The sequence below is a fragment of the Hydra viridissima genome, unplaced genomic scaffold (assembly GCF_058129835.1).
Source record: "Hydra viridissima isolate aposymbiotic clone 2 unplaced genomic scaffold, HvirCarnegie_v1 scaffold_12, whole genome shotgun sequence".
Taxonomy (NCBI): Eukaryota; Metazoa; Cnidaria; class Hydrozoa; order Anthoathecata; family Hydridae; genus Hydra; species Hydra viridissima.
This window is the reverse complement of record NW_028324311.1, coordinates 1,997,589-2,020,658: the sequence shown is the minus strand read 5'-3', so window position 1 is coordinate 2,020,658 and position 23,070 is coordinate 1,997,589. Positions and strand designations below refer to the sequence as shown.

The following is a 23,070-nucleotide window of genomic DNA, read 5'->3' as shown; positions in this document are numbered from 1 at the left end:
GCAATATAGATTATGTGTTTTAAACTTTTACATTTTCAAAAAAAAAAGTCAGTAATTGTAGTTTGTCTTTTATGAGCTTGTAAATTCATGTCAATGACACAATTTATCTTTAAGAGCTTTCGTCAAATCATCTCCAAATTAAAATAAAGACTGTAATTCTCGAGTACAGTAATAGCATGCATCACTTCGTTCAAACTTGGTTTTTCTCAGAAACATCAACGCACTCATCATCAGATTCTTCGAGTTCAATAGCATCACGTCCAGAAACTTCTGCAATAATGTCCTCATCTGATTATTTGATGGCAATTCAAACATCGAAATCTATTTCTGCTAACTTGTCGGCCGTGAGGTTAAATCTGCATCGAGTTTTGCTTTTAACAGTTCAAGATTCTCTCTTAAGTTTTCCAATACAGTCTTCTCTACATCTAAACCACAGAAAGGATCGTTATTATTATTTATATGCTTTTTACTGCTTCTAATAATGTTCCTGATTTCCTGAAAAAAATTGTAAATGAAAGAACTGGAATGGAATTCCTTGCTTTTGTTAGCATAAATATAGCAATTAAGATAGAAAACTTAAGTATCTTGTTCTCTTTTTCCAAGGCAGCAAAATACTTTTTCACTGCTAGTGAGCGATATTTGGCTTTAAGAGATCGGATAATTCCTTGAACCATAGGTTGGGTCATCGAAGTTGTATTCGGTGGAAGAAAGATGAGCTCCACCCAATCAAGTTTCTACAAGTTAGGATGGGTAGAACAATTATCTTTAATTGAAGCAATTTTTTTTTTTCTAAAACTCAACTTTAGGTCAGTTTCTTTAACCTACTCTTCAAATAATTCTGTCGATATCCAACTTTTTTGGTTAGACAGCGGCAAGAAATGTTTTTCATACCTTAAAAACATCTCGGAGACTTCGATTTTCCAATAATAAACATAAATTCAAGTGGGTTTCATAGTTTCGAGAGAGAATTGTTGGCAGTGTGGTTTCGAGCGATCATTTGATAGTTAACCGAGTTTGCCTCTCCAGAAATGGTTTTGAAAGATATACCATACCTACAAAAAAAATTATAATTTCTCTGACGTAATTTGTAGGTTCGTTTGAATGTAACTTCGACGTCTTTGCTGGTTTCCAGAATGTCTAATTCTGGAAAAAAAATTTTTTATTTTATTAAAGCAACTAAAGAAAAAGCTGTAAAATAATCATATACTGTAAAGTCATTAATCATAAAAATTGGATAAAAGAAAATAAAAAATCAACTTACTAGTTCTTAAATTTGTTTAGCCATCCATCCTCAACTTGAAACTTTTCGAAGCTTAACTCTTTCGCAAAATATAAAGCTTTTTCTTTAACCAGCAAACCATTATTTGGGACGTTATCAGCTCTCATTCGTTCGAACCATTTAAGTACAGCTTTGTTGAATGATAATACGTATAATTCAACAAAGCTGTACTTAAATGGTTTGTGGAAGGTGGACTTCAAGTTTATAACCAACTTATACCCGTTTAGTTAAATTTCCTTGACGAAAAGCGTCAAATATTTTATCTTTAATCTTTTTCCAGGTTGAAAGAGTGTTTGGTGGAATATCAAAGATTTTCGAAGCCTCTTTATTTGTTTTTCCTTTCTCCAATTCCTGTTGAGCATCGTATTTCAGCTTTAAATTGTTTTCTTTATGCAGTCTCTTTGATGAAATGATTTTTTTTTTAAACAGAAGAAAATAATTCACGCTCATTGTTTTTCAAAAAAATTATATTTTAGAATAAATATACCAAAACTTTTGAAATTTGAAAAATGAACTTAATGGTTAACGAGACTTTTACACGTCAGAAATTAAAAAGTTCGACTTGCAGAGAGAATCTTACTGACGGGTCTAAAAAATCCATTCGAATTGTGGAGATTTTCAAATTATAGAGATTCGAATTATAGAAGCTGAAACTTACGAGTTTCTTAAGCACAATCCACAGTAACTTAACATTTAATCGAATTATGGAGGTTTTCGAATTCAGGAGATTCGAATTAAAAAGATTTTACTGCATTTATTTTTATTTAATACTTTATTTTTAGTCTACAGAATGGTTAATTCAAAAATCCTCCAGATGATGTCGGAGGTGCAGCAGATGAAAACAATAGCGGAAAAGAAGAATTGGTTGCGGGAGAGTTAAAAGTTCATTCAAAATAGAAGAAGAAACTCCGATAATTTCAAGCTATATTTAAACACCACAACCTGACGCAATTACTAGCTACAACAAATATATAGGTAATTTGAGCTCATTGCAATGTTTTGCACGCTAAATTAATCATTGAATGTTTTGACATAAAAATTTTGTTTACTTGACTTTTGCCAATGTTCCAAAAATGGAACAAATATATTTTTAACCGTTGAGGTTTTTTAAAATTGCAATAACTTTTTCTCTTTCAGTTCCGATATTTTCCCCTTGCATCTAAATTTCGAAATTCAAACGAGGGCGTTAATGGGTTGAATTTTTAAGAATGATTAAATTCAAAATTCAAATTAAATTTCTTCACAATAAAAACTTCATTGAAGAAAAAAGTTGGGTTGCTTCAAATGATAGATTTTATTCTAAAATATATCGGCTTGAGAAAAGTTTATTAGATTGCAATTCTGAAAAAATATTTAGAATAGTTTATTAACCTAATCCAGACGCCATGTGAGTATATTAGTAGCCCAGTCCATGTCCTTTAAAAAAAAAAAGAAAATAATTGTTAAAAAAGGGCTTTGTCATTATTTTTTGATTGAAATTTAGTTATTAGGATTACCTTTATTAATTATTGTAATAAAACTAATGCTTCACGGTGTATTGGACCTAATTATTAGAATTACCTTTATTAATTACTGTAATAAAATTAATGGTGCATATGATCATGGTTGTAAGACCTCGCAACCCAACCCCGGGAATCTTTTTTCATTTAGGGCCTGGGGAGAAACCATGGATTTTAAAAGAGTGCCCAAGACGTTTGTTGCTTAAGATAAGTAACTAAGAAGCATACTCAAGTTTCTAGCATGTTGATACTGGTGTCAAATGAGGATAATTTACTAAAAGTTTATGTAATTGGAGCTAACCCACTTCGACCCCTGATTGGCCTCTGGTCTTCACCTTCAAAAACATATACAATATCACATGTCAAAGAAACCTAATCAAATTCGAGTTGAATGCTCTCGGCAGGTCATGAAAAAGAAGAGATGCTGTTATCAGATATTCAAAAAGGTTAAGTGACTTGATAGGCAAATATGGGGCAGTAATGGGGCTTTTAAATATTTAATAATTTTTTTTGTTGTTACCAGCATCATTGATTTGATGCTTTATAACATTTATTTTCATCCATTACCTTCACTAAAACTTTGCCTCATCATTTGCAAACAAGTCTGTATTTTCTTCAAATCATCAAGTGCGAAAATGGGAGATGCTGTAAAAGGCCGGAGCAAATTTCACCATCACATCGGAATTTCACCGTCACATCGATCCCGCTCTCACAATTGTTGGAAGGTGGACTTCAAGTTCATAACGCATCAGACCGCAAAAATAACAAGCTCCCAACAATTTTATTGGACAAGCTATAAACTTGGATGATTTTTTTTTACACCTGACAGTGGTGTATAAAGATTTGCCCTAGGATTTCCTTTGCCGATACAAACTTTTATTTAAAACTGATACTGCAAGAATTGTTGATTGTATTTTGCATTTGATTGTTTGTCTGTAACCGACATTATCTTGTCTCATAAATCCTGAGCAGACCTTATATAAGACCACTTATTTCTTATTAGGAGGGTAATATATGTATATATTGTATTATTTTGTAGTTTTGTAGCTTATTTGTAAATGTCTATTTTTGATTCCCTAAAAAATATTACCTTTATTTACTTTGTAATCTGCAACTGCAAAATTATAGCAGTATTGTTTCCCTATAGGTTGTCCAGAATCATTTTTGCTTCTCAATACAAGCGCATTTTTATCATGTGCTGTCTGCAAAATATTGCACTACCTATCTAATAATCTGATATATGAATTTTATAAACTCATATATCAGATTATAAGGCTTTACTTATAACACAAGTTGTAAAAATAGGTATAGCATGCGAGATAATGTATAAATTGAAAAATTCAACTTCTTATAAAAATAAAATATTATAGTTTTATTATTTATTTTTCGTTCTATTCCTTAATATAACAATTTTATGATTTCATATAAATAAACAATCGTGTACATTCTCACAACAAATTTCTATACATTAGTATGTTATCACAACACTCTTACAACAAATGAGCAATAAAAACGAAAGAAAATTCAGAAATGTATGATTAAATGAGCGATTAGATTTTCATACTCGAAAACTTTTTTTTATTTTCAAAACAAGAAAAGATTTAATTTTTAATTTATTTTGTTTTAGATATGACATCATGGCAAGTAAATTTAACTCTCATTTCAACTGCTCAAGCTTAGTTTCACATGAAGAATCAATTAAAATTTAATTCACAGTTAGGTTTATACTTTCATTGACGATGGAAAAGAGAAGGATATTAAGATTTGCTTTTGTGCATGAAGCAAAGGATATTGCATACTTTCAGCTCATACAGTCTGCTTATGTTTTAAGAAGAGCTTTTGCATATTTCTTTAATGCAGCGTAATTTTTATAAACTATCTGCTGTTTTAAAATAAAAGTAAAAAGGGTGCAGATGGAAACAGTGCTACAAAAAAGCCTCGCTTGAAGTTTAGTAATTTTATAAAATAGTATGTTAAAATAAAAATGACGCGTTAAAACAAGGTGTGCTAAAAAAAGGTGTGTTAAAAAAAAAAAAAATGATGGCTTAAAAAAATCGTAAAATGTTTATATTCTCTTTGTTTTTTCGTCTTTAAATGACGTAAAAAGCGATTTAACTTTTTTTTATGAGCTGTTTCCAACTTGTCCAATATAACTTAAAATTTTTAACGAATTCAGAACTTTGATCTGGTCACATTCTGAAAAACTCTCCCTCGTATCGACTGACTTAGCAGAAATAAAAGAATGATGGCCTATCCCATTCTATCTTTAGCTGCGCAAAAGCTGGAGTCCTTTTATGGGATTGCCAAAATTTAAAAAAATCTTGAAAAATATATAAACACGTTCGATCCAAGTTTTTCAGGTTTTCAAATTTAGCTTTTAATGCTCATTCATAAATTTGTCATGAAAACATCACGAAATGCATTATTTTGATTAAATTAAAAATCTCGAATGTTCTGTTTGCCTGTTCGCTGAAAACGTGTCCTAATGCGTTGTCTTTGAGATTCTCTTAAAACTGAATTACCTCTATTGACGTCATAGGCTTTCATATTCCCTTATCAATTATATGCTCGAATACTTTGAACAATAAGGAGTTAATGATATCCTTCCACATTAAAAAAAAAATTATCAAATCAGAAAAAGCTCCAAAACAAACCCCTTTCAAGGCTGATGCAATAGTAGTAAAAATGGTTTGCTATTGCATCATTCTGGTAAATGGTATGATAAACAAGAAATTTACCATCATTAATAAAAAATACCTGAGGCGATGATGCCAAGATGATTTTAGAAAGAGACACTTACTGCTTGCTTTTACCTCGAACTGAATTATTTATCCTAAGTTTGATTTTTCAACTTGGTGAACTATTTGATGTAAGTTTTCTTATTTTTTTGATTTTTATTTAAAAGATTTTTAAGGTTTTGTTAGACAATGCATTTTTTTTAGTAATGCATTTTTTTCTATTCAAAATTTCTGAAACTTTCCAGTTTGAGATTTTTTTTTTACAGTGCGAACTTTAATTGAATCTGAGTATGATGAGTGTTAGACGTTATAAATTATCGCAAAATCTGTTTCTGGGTTATTTTACTGTGCTTCAAGAATCAAAATCTAAGCCTAAGATTTTTCTTGATCTAAGAAATCCCATCACCGTGATGTATGAAACAATATACACCACCTCATACTTTAGCCAATCTTATCAGCCAAGTAATGAAGATTACTTTTTTTTAAGCAATTACATGAAAAACTTTTTGGGCACCTACTGTAAGTAGGTGCCCAAATATGCCTTTCTTTCCTGAACTCGTCGCCCTTTTGTTTATGGAGGATAGTATTACTACTTACTAATAATATTAACAATGAAGTTTACGGAGAACATCTGTCTTTTACATATATTTAAAAAAGATATATTTACGAAGTAATTGTTTGAGAAGAAACTGATTATAAAGTTTATTTCAAAATTTCTTCTGTTTCAAGGTGAAATTTTTTCAGCATTTTATGTTGAATACTGATTTCTCAATAGACCACAAAAGCTACGTTGTGTAAAATTATTTTATATTATTATATCATGTCATATTATGCTTTACACAGTTAATTGATATTTTAATCATTTTTTTAAATTTGGTTAAGTAATTATTTATAAATTGACCAAAATACAATAAATTTGCGTAACTTTAACTTCAAGCAAGATGGTATTATTTGAGGGACACCAAGAAGAGAAATATTTGATCAATTATCTTAAGGGTTAATTATTCTTAATTCGTTAAAGTAAAAATTGCCCAAATTATGGTGAACCTTTTTAATCTTATTTATCTTAAATTATCTTAACGTCCATCTGGTCTGTACATTTACCTTCAAGTCTGATCATACTCATTTCTTTTTTACTTTTTTTTTTTTTAATTTTACCCCTTCGGCAAAGAAAAGTAATATCAAAAGCAAACAAAAAATATTGCCATAAGTTTATTAACATGATTTTTTGAAAAACGTTGACATTTTTACCATATTCATAAAATCATAAAAAAATGAAAATAAATGAGAAAAGAGATTTCAACAAAATTTTCCAAAAAATTTGAGATGTGGCGAACAAAAAAATATAAAAAATTTAGCCTTCTACACAAAAAAACATCTTTTAAAAAGCTCTTATATCTCAAAATGTGACTTTCTTTTTCTGTCACAACTCTTCTGAAAGAGTTTATGGTGGTATTTGAAAAATATAGTAGACGCTTCACGCTTCATTCTACAACATTTAGTCTACAACAATACAACATTAGTCTACAACAATTTTTTAAGGAGTCTTTTCTGCACATCTTTAAGTCTTTATATCTTATATTTGGGTATATTTGGGACATCAGAGGGGTAACTCGAGACGAAAACGTTAAACTAATTTCAGCAAGCATTCATTAGTGTTGCTATTTAACTTATCAATTTAGTTTATATAAACAATAAAACCAGAGGTATTTCTTAACAAAAGAACTTTCTGCGTCTTAGCAATGTTTCTTCTTGGATTATTTTCAAACACAGTAGATGTAAGAACCTTTTGACAAGGTTCTTACAGTTCTTCGTAGACACCCGCATCGTAAAGCAAGGGAAATTTTTAAATTTTGTTAATTTCTAGATCTGAATTTTATGAAAAATACTCATCGCAACCGACCAAGTGTGAATACCATCAGATATTGACATTGATAAATTTGCCGATTTAAAAATAACAAAAATTTCAAAGTAAAGTTCAAAATAAATTTCAGCTTAAATTCCAATATAAATTACAATAAATGATCTATTTAAAGCCAAATTTTTTCTTCCCTTTTAGAATGTTATGACATGCAATTAACATCCAATGACATATCAAGTATTAGATACAACTTGTGATGGAGTGTAAAGTTCTTTTTTTTTCAAAAAAAAGGTATTGTCATTTGACTCACCCTAGATACGCCTCCAGATTTACTCTTATATCTGCAATAGAAAAATTAAGCTTTCATATTTTGCGACGGAGGAAACTAATTCTTGAACGCATCTCATTTGGCTAATAGCTATTAGTTCTACTAACACGTAGCAAAACAAAAACTATATATAAAAACAAGCTATGATTATACAAGAACCTAAATGACCAACAACTCTGAAAACGCTTAAAGAAGTACAATTTGCTTTAACTATCTCCGACCCAGCAAAAAACACAAGTTTCGTGACTTCAAATTAAAGAAAATTTAGCGATTTTAAAAAACGATACAAGTAATTTACAAATCAAAGCGGGAGGAGCCAACAGTATACAGGATGTTAAATTAATACGTCAGACCTGCTGCTTGAAAGAGCTCAATAAAGGTAGCTGTTTTAGTTTAAATTACTAATTAAAAAAATGTCTTTAAGATTTAAAATGTATTTTAACTGGGAAAGAAAATTTTCACTCAATACTCTGCATAGTTGCCTAAATTATAATAACCTAAATTGCCTAATTACTCTCTAAACTTACCTAAAAAAAGTCCAAAAAAGACTGTAAGTATTAGTAACAGGTAACATATAAACATTTTTGAGATAAAAGAAAATTTATTTAAATTTATATAATTTTGCTGAACTTGCAAATGAACGGGCAAGGAAAAAAGGCAAACCTAAAATAGTTTCATACATGTGGAAAGTTTGTTGTTGGAATATTTTGTTTTAAGCTTCAGTTAGAGAGAGTCTTTTGGTGTAGTGTGCAAGTGTAAACACAATCTATTTTAAATAAAGCTTCATGAAAACAAAGCTTTGGGGGCTGGGAAATGCCTTAAAGCAAAAGTGTTATCCATCCAATTTTATTACGTAGTACACACATACACACCTACACACATTCCTAGACTCAATTTTCCATGTAAATCACGCAAAAAAGTTGAGAGAATAAAATTTTAGCTCCACCTGCCTTCCAGGCATAATAAATGTGGAGTTGCATCTTTGATGCAAACTTAAGTTGTAAAAATGTAGTTTCAATTTTTAAATATTCAACAAGTTGAAAAAGGTTGCCAAATTTTAGTTCGAGAGTATGATTTAAACAATGTGGCAAGTAAACTTTGAATGCAATAGTTTGATGATGAAACCTGCAAGTTTCTGAAGCGTTATATGTATGCTAAGTATATAATGGTTTAAAAAAATAAATTGGTGCATAAGATTTTTTTTGGAAAGCTTATTTAAAACTAAAAATTGTTCTTAAATAAATCTTGAGCTCAAAATAAAAACATTAATCAATAATTAGTAAATAAAAAAAACAATGCCGCGATAAAAGAAAATTGATGCACTATAAATAAACGCCAAAACCGTTAATTCAAATATCCTCCAATTTCTTTTTTTTTTTTTTTTGCAAACTCTGCATTTCTAGTGCATAGATTTTACATGATTATTGAAAATTTTGATTGGAAATCTTCCCCAAATATCAAATATCATGCTCCTTTTGGAAGTTATTCCGACCTAGGTTTATTCGTTGTCCCTCCAGCTATTGAGCTTCCAGCTGTCGTCAGGAGGATACCAAATTTGTTTCAGCTTTTTCCATCCAAGCTTTGTGCGAAATGAGTGGGCAGGAATCATCTTGTTGAAACTGTTTAACTTTTTTTGATCAATTAGAATGTTTGCTGATAGAATCAGGCATTTCTTGGGAGTTAATAATCTACTTATTGCCTCTATTTTGTTGATCTTGGAACCATCCAATCATCCCTATAATCTGCCACTTTGTTGCTCATTTTACTTTTTGAGCCTTTTCTTTACACCTTGAGTTTTAGACCACATAAACTCAACAAAAAAACATTAAAATGATTAAACCGCTCCCTTATCAAAAGGAAGCACTGAAGTCTAGGTATAATCAATTTTGAAAAAAAGCATTGAATGTGTCCTCTGCTTATCAGTACCTACGCATTAATTCATTCGATATCTTAATAAATAGAACCCATTATGAGTAAAAAACACAAACTGGATGCCACTAAACGGTACTTGCCTTCTTTTACGACAATAATATTATATATGGAACTTTACAATGGAATTAAGAAGCAAGTCACCTACTTAAGAATTTAACATAAATTGTGTAAGGCTTCTAGTAAGAATACACCCATGCAACATACTTGAAACGAGCATGCATTACCAAATGAAATTTAATTAACGATTTAACAAAACCATTCTAGTGCTAAGTTTATGTAATAATTGGAAATCGTGATAATAATTTGAAGTTGTAATAATTGGAAGTTCATGATACAGTGTCAACTATCGCATACAGAGTTAAAGAGATAAATATCCGAACAAAAAACTCAATTGTGAAAAGTAAACATTGGCAAGCTATTTAGGGGGGAAAAAAAATGTTTTTGATAAAAACGTTTATGATTTTTCTGAAAGAAAATTTAATTAAGATTTCTGGTAATAAAATATTATTTTTGTTTTTATTATTAATTTATTATCTTCATTGTTTATTATTATTGTTTAATTTTTATTTGCCGAATATATTAACGAATTCTGAAAAATGTTAAAATGTTGACGATAGAAAACATGTAAAATAAATACATCCTAAAATAAACAAAGTTTCAAACAAAATTAAAAAAAAACTTAAGGAGTGTAAAAAATCTCCACGAAAGATAATTATCTGAACATTAAAGTTTTCAGCGTGATAAAAGATTCTTAAGCAGTAATCCAAAAAATTTTGTTATCAAATTATGAGAAACCGCTAAATACCAACCAATAATTTTCAAAGCTATTGGATTCGTCATGATATCATCAAGAATGGGAGTTAAATCCTAGGAATGGTCGCAAGCTCAGCGCAGTTAAATTTTTTTTAAATAACTTGTCAAAGTTTTTTTCACAACCAAAATTTTTGATTCAGATATTTATTCCTAAATACAATAGGCAGATGGTCAATGTTATTTCATTGGGCAAATATTGCAAATAAAAATGGATTGTATGTGCATCATGTATCGTTATAAAAGCACTGACGTCACTTAATAAGTAAAATGCTGATGTGACTGTATGAATAGTCTAAAAGTTAAACCGTTTCAGGAGCTGCTAGATAATAAAAGTCTTCTGTTCACACGCCCAAAATTCAATTGGCACAGGAGTGTAATTAATTACATTGAATTTTTGTTAGAATGAACAGTTTGGCAATTACTTCAATTAGGAAGCCAATAAGTATTCTATTTATTTTCCGACTCTGTCATCAAGAATGTATGAATGTTCGGTAGCAAAAGCAGGCTCAACTTTGAGATTATATAAACTTTTTTTGGGTTGCATACACCTCTTACAGTTGTTCAGTTGGAGAGCATAACTCCCTTGAGGACCTGCTCAGCTATCTTCTTGTTTAAAGATTCAACCTCAGAGTAAGAAAGTTGGTTAAATAATGCTTTTCAGTACATCATAGTACTTCCAAGGCCTTAAAATCATTCAAATTCCCATTCTTTTTCATTGATTTTTCAGCATTTGCTTAAAATTATCAGCGCTTATTAAGATCTTTATTCTGACTATTTAAGTGTTATCCTATCAGGACCAACTGACCAACTTGGGTGATTCACAACAAAAGTCAAAAATCTGTACATCGTCCAATTTATTTTTGTTATTTACAGTAGTTAAATGTTACAATTGATAGCCACTGGAGTTGATGGATTTCACGAAAGTTAAGGCTAGATCTTCAGCATTACGACCAGCACTTGGTTCTTGTCACATTTCTCAAGCATCGGGATGTATCTGACTCTGATTTCCCAGTAGTGCAAAATTCTCAAACAAACGTTGTTTAAAAACAACTGTTTTTAACCCAAAACAAAAACCAAATGTGATTCTTGTCAGCCAAAAACCAAATGTGATTCTTATCATGAGGAGCATATTTTGGAGCGAGATAATTTCCAATCGGAGCTTTCCAATTGGAGCACCTTATACAGAGATCTGTATTCTGGCTGTCCTGTTCATGCTTACCATAAAGTATTCATAATTTAATATCTTATCTCAGTTTTAAAAAGCTAATATTCATAACTGTAACCACTTTCCAGTAACTTTCGTTACATACCACTGATTTGGAGTTAAATGCTCAAAAAAGTCTTTGTGCATTCCAGAAATTCTAAATTCAGAAGGCAGATACACCCTGTTTGTTGCGTGTTCCCTGCGGTAATGACTAATTGCAGAATAGTGTGATCTTATTTATTCTTAATGGGCTTCCAAGTTTCTTTTAAAATCTTGCTAATTGGTTCATGGTTCCTCTTTTGTGTGATGTTGATGTCAATTTACCCAAAGAGTTTTCATTATTGTTAACATAATCATTTTATCTAAAATGTATTTTTCATTTGCTTTATAAAGAAAAAAAAATCTATTAAAGCTTCAGTCACTATTGGCACTTGGAGGACGGTGATCGACTTTTTAGTTTAAAACGAATATGGCTTTGTAGATAGTAACTTCTGGTATTGTAATCTGTTTCCAAGAACAGATGGTGAATAGCGAATCTGTCTTCGTCAAACTTTTCATGGCACTTCTGTTACAATTGCACTGCAATTTCATCGTATATTTTTCATTGTTTCTGATGTTTTTCAACATTGGGTCTCACCCGTTTTCTCCTTCGACTTTTAGATAAACCCACTGATTTACAGTTTGATTATTTGCAAAAGAAATTACACTGTCAGACGGTAACTTTTTTATTATCTGATTGAGATTCTAAGTAACTGTGGACCCTGTGGACCCTGTGGACAATGGGTTTTCATATTCAGAGTTAAAGTTGAAATAAAGATGGCTGTCATTAGCATCTTGACTTCGTACTGGTTTGACTACTTTCTCACTGCAATGACAACTTTTTTTTCTAATATCCTGATTTAATGACTAATGGTTTGTTAGATTTAGTATTAATATAAGAGAAAACATTAACATTTGAGCCCAAAAAATGTGTTACAGGGTTTACTTCGTTATTATTCCTGTCGAATTCACAATTATATCAAAGGTTTTAGACGTATAACCATTTAAGTTTCTGGTCAGTGGTTACAGATAAATAAAAATTTATGCTTTATGACTGGCTCTAACCTTACAAAATGTATGCTCAAAGGTTTAAGGACAACCAATTGTAAATCCTAGAAGACCTGATGGGTACAAGACGTGTCGAACTTGTGATATAGTTTATCATTATTAAAAGCCAACAGGATTTGTTAGGAAATATTATAGTCATAGAGCCCAAACCAAGAATTAAACCTCATAGTCAGGACTTTAATTACAGATTTAGAAAAAAAATATCAGTTGGTCAATCTGAAAAAATTATTAAATCTTACGAGGCTTCAAATCTAGCCTAGAGGCCTCAATTTTTGACGTAAAAGATATCTGTTGATTGGCGATTGCGTCTCGTTGTCAGAACTGATCAAATTGCAAAACGATAAAAATGGCAGAGCGATAAACATTTGGAACTATATTATTGAGTTTGAGAATAAAAGTATGTAAATCTGTTTTTTTAAAAATTTTTTTTTTTTACCTTTTTTACCGCATGAAAAAGCGTCTTTAAATTCTAATTTATCCATTTAAATATATTTGCTTATATACAGTTTAAAACAGCAAATCTTTTGGTAAGAAATGTTTATTTTTTTGCATATTTTTTTTTTTTTATTTAAAACTTTGACAGTTAAATAGTAATTTCAGTTATAGTTTTGTAGCGATTCTTCGCAATGTCTCGAGAGTTTAACATCTCCTCGCATTCTTTATGCGATTTCGTTTCATGAGGTTGAAACAAAATAAAATTAGATATAAGAAGTATTGCAAATTTTTCTTTCTCTTTTAATTTCACAACATTGTTTGCCCAAATATATAAATTACTTTGAACTCGGTTTATTTCTAATCAATGATGAATGTCAAATACCGGAATCAAAATGCCGATGCTTAAATGAAATGATTTAATACAGTTGATTACTGCTTACATCGATGTTTCGTGTATTGTTTACTAGTCACGTTAGAAACCAACTTCCGCCTTAACCTTAACCCTAACCATTAACTTTCTTTAGGTTTTTTCAATTTAAGAGAAGGGAAAAGGGCAGAAAAGCCAGAGGTGCTATTTACTAACATTTATGAGAAATAAAAATTTGAAAAGAGAACATTCCTCCTCATTCATCAGATCATTTTATTAGTAAAATAAATGCATAGTTTTTTTCTTGCTGCTAATTGAAATCATAGATTTGTATTCACAAGTGCTGCAAAATCAAGCTTTTGAATTAGTTTTATTAAAAGCGTTGGCTAGAAGTTCAGCGAATAATTTGAGTGAATAAAATTTGACTGAATAATTTGAAGTGGAATTAATCCGAGATAAAACTAAGATGTTATCAACGTATTTTGAAAAACGTTTATAAGGATAATGACAACTTCACCGATAACCGTAAAAGTAAACATAAACATTTTCCCACGTAAAGCGAAATGGGAATCATTAAAATTGCCAAGTTTTCCAATTTCGATGAAAAAAATTATTCCATAAAAATAAATTTAAGAATGGGGAGCAACATGTGGGCTTGCAGAGGTGCCTCCATTTAATCCACAAGAAAACAAGTAAGCATATTAATTCTGATATAATATATATTTAACGTGTAAATGATTCTTGGGTATCATAAAATGGAAACAAGATTAACTCAGCAAAAATAAAATAAAATAAAAATGGAGATTTAACCAGTTCAACGATTTACAACACTAATATAGTTCAAAAACTCTTTTCAGTTCGTTGATTTGAGCTAAAAACGTGTTGGAAATGTATTTACTCATGTGAAAATAAATCAAGGACTTCAAAATAAAACAAAATTTCCCAATGTTAAAAAACTAACTGCATAATAATAATTTACACATATTTACAACTGTACATATTAACAGAAAATAAAAGTCAAAGTATGCGACAGCGAAATTTAAAAAAATTATCTACATTTTAAAGCTTCTGATTCATATGACACGGATTTCTTTTTAACATGATTAAAAAAGATTAAAAACGTTTTTAAAGTTAAAGTTCTTTTTTCATAAACAGTTTATGAAAAAAGAACTTTGGCTTAACGATTAAAATTCATGTTTTAATCAGAAAAGAACAGCAATTGAAACGCTTGACAAGCAAATAAGCCACAGCTAATAGAATAAAGCAGGTTCAACTTCTTCGTGATTTTTCACTTGGAAAAATCAGTTTCTTTGATGCTACCAATCTCAACATCGTTTCCGTTGTTTCTGTAAAGAACAACATTAACATGTCCTAGGTTGTTTTCACTAGGTCGGGTGTGTTTCTTGACATCGGGAGAATCATCTTTCGGACACTCATCATCATTTGTAATGTTGTGCTCAAGGGCATCTGTACCCCGAAGTTGTTCATCAGGTGTCATTTTAATACCCATTGTGTATTTCAGAACTAAAATCTAAAAATAGTAAGCATAAAAAGTATATCAAAATAAATTAATATACCTCAATAATTAACTACACCCATAACTATAATTATATTCTTGAAAGTTATATCAAATAATAAAGCCCCATTTTGAAGTGCTTTTCAAATGGGATTCGGATATTTAGCTAGATATATCTGTTTAAGAAATAAAAGAAGTACTCACAACAACGGCGTTAATTCCCCCAGACCATAATGATACAACTATAATTGCAACGATATTATACGCCAAAAGTGTACCATCGCCATGTCTAAAAACTCCACCTAATTTACTATTTCCACCATTAAATCCCATATCAGCGAAGAAACCTGTTGCGAACATCCCCCATGCTCCAGCGAAGTAGTGAACACCTACTGCCCCAACTGGATCGTCAATTTTCAATAACTCTACAAGTCTTGTAGCTAAAAGGGATTTTTTTTAAAGATACATTTATGTTTCTGCAGCTTGTTAAAAGTCAAAAAAACTTTGGCTTTTAATCAACTTAATTCATTGAAAAGTAGACTCAATTACCCAATTCATAAAAAAATATCTAAAGACTCAATTACCTCCGTTACCAACAGCACCTCCTACAAAACCGATTATCAAACCTTCATAAGGCCTGATTACATCAGCGGAAGCTGTTACAGCTACAAGACCACCTAGAATTCCAGTCACAATATCAGAAACATCAACCAGGTACTTCCGCTTTAACTTTAGAGCAATTGACAGAAGTACACCAGATGCTCCTCCAGCGATTGCACCATTCATAGTGGTAACTGCAACCTTACTAGCAACTCTCCATGTACCTACAGATAAATCAATAATTATGTGAAACTTTTGTAAGGGTAAAGCCAAGTTTTCATAACAAAGACATTTTACATGCTTAAAAGCAAAGATTACAAAGTTGTTTAGTTACCGTTGGATACAATAAATGTTGATCCGCAGTTAAATCCGACCCAACCCCACCACAAAAAAAGTGTCCCTAAAATGACATTTGATGGACTTGACATGCGGAAGGACTTTTTAGGCTCACTAAATTTCCCTTCTCTTGGTCCAAGTATGATTGCAGCTGCTAACGCTGCAGCTCCACCTGCAATGTGAACCACTACGGATCCTGCTAAATCGTGAGCACCCTTTTTATAAAGCCACCCGTTCGTATCCCACATCCAATGTGCAGGAAAAACATATATCAAACCAGTATTTATAATGGCTATAATCATGTAAGGAAGAAGGTATATACGCTCTGCGACAGCACCTAAAGCAGAAACTTTGACTTAAGACTATTCAGATTTACTCGATTACTTTACTTTCATTTACTAGATTACTTTACTTTTACTTACCGGAAATAATTGTTGTCGATGTTGTTGCAAAAGATAGCTGAAAAAAAAACTTAGTGTAGACGTAAGCTTCATTTTCAAGGTTCACATCTGTAATAAAATGTCCTTCTCCGGACATATCGTTCGTACTTTTTGTGTTAGGTCCGAAACTGAATCCATATCCAACGAACCAATATGCAGCGCCTCCTAAGCTGACATCAGTTAAGATTTTTATCATAGCGTTTGCCTGATTTTTTGATGACACAAACCCTAATCAAATCAAAGATATTTCGGTTTGAATTTTTTTTTCTGATCTTTAAAAAAAAGCTCAAAAGAATTAACTTAAAAGTGATGTCATATAAATATTAATTTAAATTTATTTGACTGAGATACCTGACTCAAACAAACCAAAACCAGTCTGCATTGTTAAAATGATGAAGGTGCACAATATCAGCCACACAGTATCAACGGGCTCGCTCCCAATATCTCCGCCAAATCCACTCAACTTGGTTGTAATATTGCTCATAGTGTTTTTCTCTGTAATTTTAATGAAAAGTAACCGACTGTTAAAATAAAAATTAAATTTACGCGTTGAACAAGTTATAAATATAAATTCACAAAAGTTTATTTAATATTTATAATATTCATATTTAATGGGGATTTCATAGGGAACCATCTGCCGTGGTTATCAATGAGATCTCCATTAGTATTTAATTGCAGTTTCTGCATGCCGACGAATAAGTTTCAAACAGGCAAGGCTTTTTATCTAAGATGTTCTTTGCATTTAGATTGCTTTTACATTTTTTTACAAGATTTTATACACAATTTTTAGGGAGCGGGAATTACACGTGAATAACATGTGTCACCTTTATACCTAACACGCTTGTCGATTTGCACGTAATTAAATCGTGCTCGTGTAATTTGCTCAATGCGCCTTTGAAAATTCAATTCAATCGCTTTTGTTATTAAAGCTAAAAATTGAATTTTTTTTTTAATAAAAAGTTTCATAATCTGCTTAATAATGTCAGAGAACATGTGGTCTTAGTAATTTAAATTTGAAAATACCTCATCATCTTACATAAATCACAGATTGTTTCCGAATTGCATAAAAAAACTGCGCTTTCCAAATGAAATTGAAACACGCACTTAAGTTTAATTAAACTCCAATTAAAAACATTTTTTTTTTATGATTCCATTTGTTAACTATTACAGCAATCATGTACAACTATTAAGTAATATTGACTAGCAGCAAATAAAAATTACGTTCATAATGTTTTAAAAAGTTTAGCTTATTGCTAAACAAAAAAATATTATGTTTGTACTAAAATTTCTCGTGTAGAAAAAATGATTACTCAGAGTAAATGTTCAATTATTCAAATGGCATTATCATAAAAATAATATGATTTGTTCTTCGTATTTTTAGGGTGGACATATTTCTCTCATCAACATTATTCACATAAAAACCGGCTTTAAGAGTATTATGTATTTCTTTTGCGGTCATTGTTGTTGTTGTGTTGTGTAAATTTTTACAAGTAACTCACAAGTCAGCTGCTATTAAAACATCACAAATACAATGCCACAATAAAATGGTTAATTACGGAATTGTATGTTAAATGCGTTGATAATTATTTTTCTTCACGTGAACGAAATTCAATTTAGTCACTAGTTTGAAAACATGCGCTTCTTTTAAGAAAGAATTAAAGTCACGCGTTTGGAGCACGTGTACCCTGACCTTGCAAGCCTTATCCTTTCAAGTCTTGTTTACCACCTTGTGGAACAGCAAGCCAAAATAAGTTTTGACATACTTCAATCAAAAACAATTATATAATTACTTTACAGCTAAAAGATTTTTATTTGTTAAATTTATTAAAAAGGTTAACAGATAAATTAATTCATAAATTACAGACGTCGAAACAAAGAGTTGGTGCCAATTTTGCAGTCATTTTGATTTTTGCCATACACTATAGCTTAACTGTACTTGCACATTGTTTTTTTTTTTTTTAGTTTATTCGTGGGAAAATTATTTTTGCTTAACTGACTGGCAATATTTTATTAAAGATCAAAGTATATCTTTTTAAACCTAGTTTTCTATTTATCTTAATTTTACTGGTAAGGTATATATATATATATATATATATATATATATATATATATATATATATATATATATATATATATATATATATATATATATATATATATGTTAATGGCTGTAGATTTTTTATTTAACTTTCATTTTTCGGCATTTTTTAAATTGAAGATAATGAAAGATTGTCATTAAAATGAAATTTGTTTACATTTTTTATTTTGTGTTACACAAGGTACTCTAACTTAAACTTAAAGAAAAATAGAAATCCTCCCAAAGTATAAATGTTAGCCGTTTTTTCAATTTAATTTCTATAATTTAAAAACCAATTCGTCAATAACAGTTACCGGGGCTGGTTTTTATTGAATTTAAAAAAAAGTGCGAATTATTAATTGTGATGTTTTAAAACAAAAAAAATTCAAAAACATCAAATTTTATTTACTATTTCATTAGGCATTTATAATTCTGTAATCATTTATTTTGGTCTTTGTAAATGTATCTTGTCTACATCTTTGAAAATAAAAGTTTTGGCATACGCAGGAATATTCTTGCCTCAAACTAAATTTTTGCTCTAATTAGAGTCAAAGAAGACAAAACTTAATAAATTTTTGGTTTCTAAGACCCTCATAGTAAAATTAAAAAAAAAAATCATTTAAAGATTTTTTATTCAAAAAGATCTTATTTAATAGGTTTGTTTTGATTTAACACTTTTCTTCTTTTGTTAAACTGCTTAAGCTCTTATCAATTATTTTATCAATTACATATTTAAGTGCTTCTAATATGCATAAGAATGTTTTGTGTTTATTAAAGTCCTATTGGACATTTTAATTGCCGCGCCCGTGAAAAATACATGTTAATGTTGCTTGATATAATGTTGAGAAAATAACGAATGTAAACGTTACGGTTCACTTCTTCTTTTTTCTTTTTTTCTTTTCAATGAAGTTAGAGTACCTTGCGTTACATTAAAATACAAAATAGATGCAAAACAATTTTTCTTCGTTTCAAGCGAAGATCTTTCATAGTCATCCCTGTAAAAAGGGGGTGCAAAAGTGCACTAGCGTTTATCTTTCAGCATAAATTTTTCTTGTAGAAATTTTAAATTTATGTCTTAATTGCACCTGAATAATTTTTTATTTTTCGGTCTTGATTTTTCTTATATGAATTTGTAATTATTTATAGTGAAGATTTACTTCAGAATATAACAAGCTCCCCATGTAACTTACCTTATCTTTTCTATATCTTGAAAAAATGGAGTCAAACAAATACATTTAAATGAGTCAACTCAAAAAAGAGATTTATTGCTCTTAAGAATTTCCTTCCTTTTGCCAACAAAACAAATTTTAAGTCAATCCGACCATCTCATTGATTGATAAGAGTTTATTCGTAAAATAAGTAAACTACTGTTTCATATACGTTAATCTTCGTTAAATCTCGTTAAGCCTCGTTAAAATTACTTTAAAAAGAAATTAGCCTGAATGTCGCTTTTTATTTGCGAGGTTTTTGGGTAAGTGAGACTACGGAAATGATTGTTTTGAAAAAATAACACTGGTCTGCGTCAAAAATGTCCTTAGGTGATTCTCAATGAACTTTGCCTTCTAAATCCGAATCTAGGATTCAAATTTGTCAATCAGGTCTAGCTTTTAAGATACGGACTTAGGGTTCTATACCGGATATAACAGCTGAGTGTCCATTTTATTGCAATTCCCTGTTTATAGATATATTAATACACATTAATATATCTATAAACAGTCTAAAGTATATTTATAAAGTTTTATTTATCATTGTCATTTTTTTTACAGGCTAATATATGAGATAAATTAAATTTATTTCATAAAAATGAATAGAAAATGTAAAAAAACAGTCCCGACAGAATCTGCTATGTGTGTGGAAAGGTAATTTTTAGTGATCAGCAATGCACCATAACTACGTTAGTTAAGTCCCTTTACAGTGAATATTTCGGAATAAAGCTTGGCAATCAAGACAAAAGCTTTGCCGAACATATATGCTGCAAAGCCTGTGTCGTAGCCTTAAGGCGCTGGAATGAGGGCACAGCAGACTGTATGTCATTTGGTATACCGATGGTATGGAGAGAAGGCAAGGACCATACTACAGACTGCTATTTTTGTATGACCAATCTTCAAGGTAAGATAATTTTTTAAAAGAACAATATTCAACTAATCCAAAAGTATATTTTCTTTTATTATAGTCTAATGAAGTTTGAATTGTTTATAAAAATTGTGTTTAAATTCAACAAGAAAATTCTTTAAATTGTAAAGAAAAGTGGATCAAAATCTTAAAATAAATATGTGAGTTTTTTCAGGTATCAATAAAAAAAAAAACACATGGTGGTTTATCCTGATATTCCTTCTGCCATTAAGCCAGTACCACATGGTCCAGGAGTTCCAGTTTCTTCTCCACTTGAGAAAGGCGAACAAGAAGAGGATATTGAAGGTGTAAAAGTGGACACAGATACCTGTGACATATGAGCCAACGTCTAGCATGAATTTGCCAAGATCACTCACTCAAAGTCAATTAAATGACTTGACCAGAGATCTTGGTCTTTCTAAAGAGAATGCACAACTACTTGGTTCCCGTCTTAGTGAGAGCAATCTCCTCTGCAAAGAAACTACCTTCTATTGGTATAGAAACAGAGAAGAAAAGTTTCGATGGTTCTTTGAAGTTGATTCTTCTTGCTCATTGGCATATTGCAATGATGTAAAAGGCTTAATAGAGGCACTTGGCGTTCCTTACCAACTAAGAAAATAGAGGTTCTTTATTGATTCCTCTAACAGAAGCCTAAAGGCAGTGCTTCTACACATTGACAATAAAATGGCATCTGTAACTAATGGACATTCAGTTCAGCCGACAGAAAGCTACAAGAACATAAAAACATTGATTGATGCAATCAAGTACTCCAACCATAATTGGCTAGTATGTTGTGACCTTAAGGTAAAATACTTATTAAGTTTTCTTGTCAATATAAAGCTTTCCTTTGAAAAGACTTTAGCAGAGATTTCTTATCAAACGCAGCTCTGTGTAGTAGCAACCTGCGTAAATTTCACTCTGCATTTTAACATCTGATTTAATTGTAGAGCGTTGTGTAATGAACAATCAAACTATGCTAAACAACAAAAAAAAGGTTCATAGTTAAATTTCTATGAATTATTTCAGTTGCTTGCAACTATTAATGATATTCGATTGCTTCAGAAGTTTTTTTTTTAAAACCTAGACAATCATTGACATTGATTGGCTATTCAGCTAATCAATGTCAATGTTTGTCTATGTTACAAAATTTACGCCTTGGTAAATGCTACGAATTTCGTGAAAGCATAAAAATAATTTTAGAATTAATTTATGTTCACAGTTAAAAAAAATCTGTAAAAAGTCTTCGTGATTATAAAAGAAAATCAAAAAATCTTAGATTTTTGATAAATAAGACAAAATTATTTTACTATTTCAGCATCGATTTTGATTATTTTTTTTTTCGTTCAGTTCGAAAAAGCTCGCTTAAATACGTAAAGTATGTTTTGTAACATAAATACGTAACGTAAGTTTTGTAACATAAACCCCTTGCTAATTGTTTAAAAAGTCTTTAAACCCCTTGCTAATTGTGAACTTAACATACATAAGACCAATACAAAAAATGAAAACCAATTTGTATTTGTCATACTTGTTAGAGTTTGTTTTATACCAGATAAAAATTACCGTTTACTGGTGCTGTTTGTTGATTGTTTTTGGTTTGTGATCAATGGAGTCAGTTTGTGACAGTGCACAGCTCAATACGACGATTCAATCTTTATTCTGAATACTTGTCATGCCCACTTCATATAACATGGCAATAGTTAAGTGATCATTGCATATTATCGCTATTTTTGCATTTGCTAGAAAATTTTGAAATTTTATGTGAAACATCTCGTTTGAGTTTTTGTTTTTTTAAATAATTTTCCAATATGATTTTGACGTTTCAGAATTTTACAATAAAGATATATTGACGCGTTGAAGTTATACTACACATCATACCAGGAAAAGTATACTTACCGCAAAATAATTGAAGCTTCCCCCCAAAAGGGTGTACCTTGTCATAGTCAAAAATAAGGAAACCGCAGTTGCGCCGAAATCAATCATCTGAGGATTGTTTTATTGTACTGCTAGCCATGGGGGCGATTTACAGCTTACTATATAAGAATTCACTTTGCGAGTGAATAAAGTATGAAAATATCTTTAGTGACGATTGTTTTTTGTAGGTCTATTGGGTGTTGAGTATATGACATTAAAGTAAACCCCTATGAAAATGAAAAGCCAAAACTATGCATTCCAGTTGTCAAGGCACAAGGTGGACGTAATGACCAAAATAAATTTTAATGTAATTAGATTATTTATGTTGAGTTTTTTTTATCTTTGTATTTTAACAGGCATTTTTAAATTTTGGTAATAGAAATATAAATTAAAAGAAAAATAGAATTCTACTCAAAGTTAAGAAAAATCCAACAACTTCCAAACTTTTCAACAGAAGTGAGCTAGTGAATAGTGAGGGTTGTTGCTAAGGTATGACTCCTTCAGTGTGTGGATGT

General features: G+C 30.5%; 1 protein-coding gene, 1 long non-coding RNA gene and 1 pseudogene across 8 annotated transcripts; 1 reads left to right on the top strand and 2 right to left on the bottom strand.

Annotated features, from left to right (window-relative positions):
• LOC149880707 (uncharacterized) lies at positions 1 to 1,565 on the bottom strand (annotated as a pseudogene).
• Positions 1,566 to 5,397: 3,832 nt separating this feature from the next.
• LOC149880706 (uncharacterized) lies at positions 5,398 to 22,955 on the top strand. 7 transcript variants are annotated; one of them, XR_016445466.1, is made up of 6 exons: positions 5,398 to 5,647; positions 7,576 to 8,084; positions 20,299 to 20,641; positions 20,820 to 21,448; positions 22,194 to 22,340; positions 22,468 to 22,955. It is a non-coding gene; the product is annotated as an uncharacterized LOC149880706 (long non-coding RNA). The 7 variants fall into 7 exon arrangements; XR_016445464.1 differs by having other exon boundaries at positions 21,992 to 22,340; XR_016445463.1 differs by having other exon boundaries at positions 21,592 to 22,340.
• Positions 14,418 to 16,997, bottom strand: LOC145193908 (putative ammonium transporter 3). The gene is made up of 6 exons (XM_080071446.2): positions 16,807 to 16,997; positions 16,438 to 16,683; positions 16,014 to 16,352; positions 15,664 to 15,903; positions 15,284 to 15,519; positions 14,418 to 15,094 (listed from the first exon to the last, which is right to left on the bottom strand). Exons 1-6 carry the CDS (start codon positions 16,937 to 16,939, stop codon positions 14,852 to 14,854), a joined length of 1,437 nt encoding a protein of 478 aa, XP_079927572.2. The 5' UTR covers positions 16,940 to 16,997; the 3' UTR covers positions 14,418 to 14,851.
• Positions 22,956 to 23,070: the final 115 nt, after the last annotated feature.